The sequence below is a fragment of the Primulina eburnea genome, chromosome 17, assembly GCF_022965805.1.
Source record: "Primulina eburnea isolate SZY01 chromosome 17, ASM2296580v1, whole genome shotgun sequence".
NCBI lineage: Eukaryota > Viridiplantae > Streptophyta > Magnoliopsida > Lamiales > Gesneriaceae > Primulina > Primulina eburnea.
The window spans coordinates 6,449,147-6,457,308 of record NC_133117.1 but is presented as its reverse complement, the minus strand read 5'-3'; the positions used below and the strand labels follow the sequence as shown (position 1 = coordinate 6,457,308).

Here is an 8,162-nt window from a genome sequence, read left to right as displayed (position 1 = left end):
TCATATACAAAATTACCAATTTCCCCGATAGAAAGTTTATTTCTCTAAAATAAAGTTTTACTTTGATTTCTACTTTCTTTCCTCGCTGCTTTAAAATTTTCTTTTTTATATTAAATATTGTAGTCAATTTCAACCCACAATTGAAGAATACCAAACTTTATTTTTATGGATATTTTGGATTTGGATCTTGAAAATTATATTTCAACAGTAGATGCCCAATTTTATTTAAAAATATGTTGGGTTTTTATAATTAATATTATTTTCAAAAAAAAGTTAGGTTTGTTGAAAATTATAATGTTGAATGTTGAAAATTAGGTAAAATTAGATGTTAAATATTGAAAATTAGTGTGTGATGATTTATATAATGATGAATTTATTTTTGGATTATTTGTAAAGAAATTCTATAAATAAGCCCACCATTTGTGAAGAAATTCACAATTGAGTTGAGAGAAAAATATTATAAAATGTGTAGTTTGATAATTTTGAGAGTTTGAGAGTTTTACTTTTTACCATAAATTTTTATTATTTTCACAACACGTTATCAGCACGAAGCTCTAAAAGTTTTCCTTATTTTTTCAAGCTCCAAAACAGAAGAAAAATGTAAAAAAAAGTAATAAAATTATTGTGCTGTTATTTATTTATTGTGTATATATTTAATATATAATATAATGTTATTATATAATAAAGATTAGAAATAATAAAAATAAATCTTTTAAAAACTTGTTATAAATCTTGGGAGGATGTTAAGACAACATCTCACACTCCCGGTAAGAGATACGACAAGTATAAAAGCCTATAAAATTTTTAAAATAAATAACTTATGACACCTCATTATAATAATGTGATATGATATAAATAATTATTTAAAAATGACTAATATTATATACAACATATTATGCTCCCAGTAAGGGATACGACAAGTATAAAAGCCTATAACGTTTTTAAAATAAATAACTTATGACACATCATTATATCAATGTGATATGATATACATAATTATTTAAACATGACTAATATTATATACAACATATTATTACCATAAAATTATACAAATACATATATTTCTTTTTTTGTACACCAACGGTCATAAACGGTAAAACAGCTAGTTTTTTCTCTATAAATATGATCTCACGAACATATTCAATCACTCCAACTTTGTCTTCTCCTCTAAAAATTATTATTCATCAAATTTCGAAGAAAAAAGAAGATGGCTTTCTCAAGGTTATTTTTAATTATTTTTGTTATCATACTCACGAGTCTTGTATTTATTGGAGAATATCAACCTCGTGTGTTTTCTTTATTTTTACGAATGCTTGTACTTGTTGTTTATCCATTACTTTGTATTGAAATATTCATTAACTAATAAAATGCATCGTAATTTTTTTTAGTACCACCATGACAAACTTGGCACAGCTCGAATTCATTGCTCTTGATATTACGAGGAAAAATTATATGCCATGGACCCTTGATGTAGAAATGCATCTTGAGTCATTGGGTCTAAACAAGACCATTAAAGAAAATGGTATATCTTCATCACAAGAAAAAACAAGAGCTATAATATTTTTGCGTCGACATCTGGATGTATATCTTCATCACAAGAAAAAGCAAGAAAATGGTATGTATCATCATTGTTACATCTGGATCCAAGAACAATGGAATGTGAAAAAGACGTACAGCAAATTGTGCACTTGCAAAGAATAGAAAATCAAATACCAGATGCATTTGCAGATACAAAAGGGTAACTAAATCATATATACATGCTGAAAATGCCCCTGCTCGAATTGAAATTCCGAAGAAACAAATTGAAGATAATCATGATGTCATTAAAAGCCTGAAGCGTGGAAGGCCAGTCGGTTCCAAGGATAAAAATCCTCAAAAAATAAAATTCATAGAGAAACGCGATGATCACAAAATAGAAAATGATTTCCTGAAGAAACACACGATGATCACAAGATAAAGAATGATGTTCCTGAAGAAACATATGATGATGAAAATGTTCTCTCAGAACCACAAACTGACGAGAATCGTGAAATCTCTATCAATTATATTAATACTGGAAAAATATGGAACCTAAAAGATATAGAAGAAATTGATGATATATTTTCTTATAATGTGGCAATCGACATCATAAATGATAATGAAGATCATGAACCAAAATCTTTTCGTGAATGTAAAAATCGACAGGATTGAATAAAATGGGAAGATGTCATCCAGGTGGAATTAGATTCGCTAAATAAACGTAATGTTTTTGGACCTATATTCCTTACACCTGAAAGTGTAAGACCTGTCGGACACAAATGAGTTTTTATTCAAAAGCAAAATGAGAAAAATGAAGTAAGATATAAAGCTTGACTTGTTGCACAAGGTGTTGGATACAAATTGGTTATGCCGATGCTGGATAATTATCTTATCCACACAAGGCACGTTCTCAAACTGGATATGTATTTATTCGTGGAGGCACTGCAATTTCTTGGCTTTCACATAAACAAACGCTCGTAACAACTTCATCAAATCATGCCGAGATTATTACACTACATGAAGCAAGCTGTGAATGTGTGTGGTTAAAATCAATGACCCAACATATCTAAATCTCATGCGGGTTATCATTCGACGAGAAGCCTGTGATACTATATGAAGATAATGTTGTATGTGTTGCTCAAATGACAGAAGGATTACATAAAAAGCGACAGAACTAAACATATTCCTCCTAAGTTCTTCGCATTCACCAAGGAGCTTGAGAAAAATAAATATATTGATGTTCGTCACATTCAATCAAGTAAAAACTCATCAGATCTCTTCACAAAGGCACTTCCTACGACAATATTCAGAAATCACATATATAATATTGGGATGCAAAATCTACAAATTTGTGAAGAATTGTTCATGTCAACATGAGGAGGAGTTTACGTGACTGCACTTTTTTCCATTACTATGGTTTTTATCCCAATAGGTTTTTCCTAGTAAGGTTTTTAACGAGACAGTATAAAAACATGTAATGAAAACAATCATTGTATTATGATCATCATCACAAGGGGGAGTGTTGAAAATGTTAAAAATATTTGTGTTGAAAATTATAATGTTGAAAATTAGGTAAAATTAGGTCTTGAATATTGAAAATCAGTGTACGACGATATGTAATGATGAATTATTTTTGGATTATTTGTAAAGAAATTCTATAAATAGGCTCACTATTTGTGAAGAAATTCACAATTGAGTTGAGAGAAAAAATATTATAAAATGTGTAGTTTGATAATTTTGAGAGTTTGAGATTTTTACTTTTACCATAAATTTTACTTTTTCATAACAAGGTTGTATTTGTATTTATGGATTGAAATCCTCCTAGCTTGTTTGGATAGAAAAAAATTCAAGTTAATTTTAAATATACCATATATCAAATGAAGAAATTTTAATAATAATTGTGATGGATTTTAAATATGTCCAAGATTACTATCGTTATAAATTAATTTTAAAATCAACCGACAAATAAAATCACATTCTTCAAATTAAATACATAAGTTGAACACAACCTAAGAATATTTTTAAATATAAGGTATTAGGTTAGAATATAATAAACTAAATAATGTAATAATATTGCATTTTTAGAAATGGGAAAAACAATTTTCATCTTCCATGTTCTATCCATACAATTTTTGTAATTTATGTTGTTAAAATTGGATGTTAGGCTCAATCTTTCATTGAAAGTACTGATATGACGAAGCATATATGAACTTCAAACATAATATTCTCCATAAGTTGTTTCAAACATAATATTCTCCATAATGATATTTTTGAAGATATTTCAAACACAATATTCTTCATAAGCTGCAATAACTTGTGTTCTAAGAATGAATACACCGATGAATTAAATTGAGTTTGATTTTCAAACCAAGCGGAAGATACTCGAATTAATAATTTTGTTAAGAAAACTGACAGTTTAAAGCTTTTTGTTTGTATTTAAATTGAATAACTGAGGTAAGGAGGATCAGCTCTGGCTTGCATCAGTTCAGTTATAGGAAGAACTGAACTGATCAAATTAGTCTTAAAACAATAGTTAAACAGTTAGGGACACAAGATATGTTTATCGATGTTCGGAGACTTCAACTGCTCCTACGTCACCCCTTCTACCACCTTGGGTAGGATCCACTAGAAGACTTTGATTTATACAACACCTTGTACAAACCCACTCAACTTAGGACTTACGCTACTGCCTAACTGAACTCCTAGTCTAGATTAAGGTTGCACCTTCCAGCCAACACTTGTTTAACGTCTGTGTTAAAGACTATAGACACAAATTTAACGTCTTTGTGCAAGACTCACTTAGCTAAACAATGAACTCAACTCTCTGTATATATGAGTGATTGTGAGTGAATGTGTGAGAACTGATCTAATCAATACAACACGAAGGTATTCTCACACAACTGGGCTAGTTGCTTCTGGTAAACTGATATGAAATAAGCGAGCCCTTAGTTTTCTTCACACACTTGTATTATTGTTGTTGTCGATGTTGGTGTTATTGTCTTCAACAAACATCTTCTGGTATTTATAGGCGCTTTTGCTAACTGTACATGAAGACACAATAATAATGTTTGTTGCATTCGCATGTGCTTTCTTAGGACATGTCTTGTCACTCTGACAACTGTTCTGGAATCTTTTCTCTTTCATCTTTGCTGCAACGTACATTATTTATCTTTGTCTATGAGGTAGCTTATAGCATGTACGTTGTATATTCGTGCTTAGATGTATTCCATTGATAGTTTTGTCGTGATGTGCGAACGAATTAGTTACAACTGATGCTCTGAATTGGTCAGTTGAACTGTTTTTTTTATCTGGTCTGGTGAAATCAGTTTGGACTGATTTCACTGTATCAATTGCTTTGTTCAACTGAATTCTTCATCAGTTGAGCACTCCATCTGCTAGTCGGGCTTCTAAAGGTCTTTTGCTGAAGTACTTATCAGTAGGGGTGGGCAACGGTCGTTTCGGTCCGATTTTATTCTACAATGGTTCGATTTTTCGGTTTTCGGTTTTGAATATCTCTAGTCCAAAACCGAACCATTTTATTACGGTTCGGTTTGGTTTTTTTGTAGTACGGTTCGGTTTATACGGCCGGTTATATACTGTTAGCTAAAATTTGTTACGAAAAAAAATTATACGTCACTTTATGTCTTTAAAATCTAAATCATAGTATTTTTCAAACATTTAATTTGTGAGACTTAATTTTTTGTATAAAAAATAAAGATATATATACAGAAAAGAAAAGAAAACGTCAACTGGTGAGTGGTGAGAAAGAAGAAAAAACGATCGGATTGAAAATTGAGAGTTAATAATACTAAGTTCTTAAATCTTAATAGGCCCATTATACATAAAAAAATCTTCTAAACAATAATATGACTCATTATACATAAAAACCTTATACTTAACAATAATATAGTCGGTTCGATTTTTCGATTTTTTCGGGGATTAAAACCGAAAACCGAACCGAAAAACCGAATTTCATAAATTTTAAAACTATAACCGACCGAAAAACCGATAAAATCGAACCATTTAAACCGAATTATTCGTTTCGGCCGGTTTTTTCAGTTTTTCGGGTTTTATGCCCACCCCTACTTATCGGTTGAACAATCGGTTGAATTGGTTCAGTTTTGACAATCAGTTGACACTTTCAGTTGGAGTCTTGACAGCTTCAGTTTAGGCTTCGGGAACTGATCATTTTGCGGGTCGATCATTTTCAGCTTTCAGAGTGCTAGGTAGATTTGTTAAAAACAAATAACAAGTTTTGTTAATATCAAAATCAAGATTACGAACATGAAATATTTGAACGCTCGTCCACATCTAAAAATCCATGACCTCTAAAACAATAATAATCAAATATTTAAAATATAAAATCAAAAAAATTAAATAATAAAATATTCAAATTATTAAACCAAATTAGCTAAATAAAACCATCACGTACTGATTACTTATATATTATTTTGAAATTAATAATTGTTGAATTAATGAATCAGTGATAAGTTTATTAATAAAATTCTAATAGTGACAAGAATTGACGCTCGTATAAAATGAGAGCAGAGTCCTAAGCTTTATCACTTACATCGATCCCTACGCTGAGAAAATGAAAACCGAACTAGTGATCATCCCCTCGCCGGGGCTGAGCCACCTCGCCTCCACCGTGGAGGCAGCGAAGATTCTCCTCCGGAGAGACAATCGTCTCTCTATCACCTTACTCATCATGAAGTACCCCAAGGATGAATTCGTCGACTCTTACACCCAAAACATCTCTTCGGACAGCAACTCCACCTCCACCGCCTTCTCTTTACGCATAATCAATCTCCCGAATATAGAAACCGCGGCATCAGACACTTTTTTATTCGATATAATCTATAGCCAAATCCCCAGCGTAAGAAAGGTGTTGTCCGAGCTCGTCCAACAATCCTCGGCCCGAATCGCAGGAATTGTTGTGGACATGTTCTGCACCAGATTCGTCGATGTTGCTGATGAATTTGGCCTCCCATCTTACATCTTTTTCACTTCCAGCGCTACTTCTTTTGGCCTGTTTCTCCATCTAACATCCCTTAAATTCGAACACAACCAAGAACTCACTCAGTACAACAAATCCGACGCAGAGTTATCTGTGCCTTGTCTATCCATTAAAGTTCCCGCTAAGGTCTTGCCTCCAGTAGCGGTGACGGAAGGTCCCATAACGGAAGGCGTGTTCGATTGTTTCAAAAGATTTGCAAGGGTTAAAGGTGTTTTGATCAACACATTTTATGAGCTTGAATCTTATGCTATTCAATCTTTATCAAATGGGAATTCGCCAAAAGTTTACCCCATTGGACCTATACTGAATTTAACCCATCAAGTTGGAAGCTCCAAAAGCCAGTCCGACGATGACGAGATCAAGAAATGGCTCGATCTTCAACCCGAATCGTCTGTACTATTCTTGTGCTTTGGAAGTAGAGGGACTTTCGAGGTGCCACAAGTGAAGGAGATAGCAGTTGCATTGGAGAGATGCGGGCACCGTTTCCTGTGGTCTGTAAGGAAGCCGCCGCCGGCAGTGATGGGGCGGCCTCTTCCGACAGATTACGAAGATTTCGATGATATATTGCCGGAAGGATTCTTGGAGAGGACTAAAGGGAGAGGTAAGTTGATAGGATGGGCGCCGCAGATGGAGGTGCTGTCACATCCCTCAGTGGGCGGATTCGTGTCGCATTGCGGCTGGAATTCGACGTTGGAGAGCATATGGTGTGGCGTTCCGGTTGCGACGTTCCCATTGTACGCAGAGCAACAGCTGAACGCGTTTCAGCTAGTGAAGGAGTTGGGTATGGCGGAGGCGATCAGGATAGACTACAGGAAGGATTCTGAGGCAGAGGTTGTGGGTTCGGAGGAGATCGAGGCGGCGATACGGCGGCTGATGGATGTTGAAGGGAGCAGTAGAGTGAGGGAGAAGGTTAGGGAAATGCAGAAGGAAAGCAGATTGGCTGTGGAAGAAGGTGGATCTTCCTATACTGCTCAGATTAGCTTCATTGAGGATATAATCAACCACTTTGGTTGAGAATTTGCTGATTCTCTTTGAAGGTTTTAAATTATCAAAATTTGAATAAATCTTTGAAAATTATTATGTAATTTCTCTTCTATTTAGTTTGCTTTTTTCGGTTCACTTTGCATTCTTGATTTCTCAATCATATTTGAGCTCAAATTATTTTAGTTGTGTTGATGACTTTATTCATTTATTTATGCTTAATAAAACGAATTTTAATATGTTTAATATATAACGCACATGCCAAGTGTTATGACGTGAAACAAAACAACCAATCCCCCGGACTTTAAAGATCGAAAATTTCCTCAGTGTCATGCTATGATAAAACTAAAACAAGAAAAGAAAGAATAAATAGCAAAAGCTCTTCCCTGACACTGTCGTAGCTTTTGAATAACCATTGGGGAAGATGCTGCTATAAATACTCAAGTGATAATCTTTTATCTTCAAAACTCCTCGAGATACAAACCAAGTCATTCCTAAGAATTCAACACCTATAAAATAAAAGAAATAAATAAAATACCAGAATGAAATATACTTGATGAAAAATGTAGAAAGGAAATAGAACATTAGGTTGTCTCCCAGTAAGTGCTAAATTTATCGTGTGTAGTTTGACTATGGAGAAACATTC

The 8,162-nt window shown here is 33.3% G+C and overlaps 1 protein-coding gene across 1 annotated transcript; it reads left to right on the top strand.

Moving 5' to 3' along the window:
* The first annotated feature begins 6,063 nt into the window (after positions 1-6,063).
* LOC140818303 (anthocyanidin 3-O-glucosyltransferase 2-like) lies at positions 6,064-7,701 on the top strand. Its single transcript, XM_073178228.1, has one exon. The coding sequence runs from the start codon at positions 6,110-6,112 to the stop codon at positions 7,547-7,549; it is 1,440 nt and encodes a 479-aa protein (XP_073034329.1). The 5' UTR covers positions 6,064-6,109; the 3' UTR covers positions 7,550-7,701.
* The last annotated feature ends 461 nt before the right edge of the window (positions 7,702-8,162 follow it).

Bases quoted from the DNA above. Each gene is read 5' to 3' on its own strand.
- LOC140818303 (XM_073178228.1), top strand. From the start codon at position 6,110: ATGAAAACCGAACTAGTGATCATCCCCTCGCCGGGGCTGAGCCACCTC.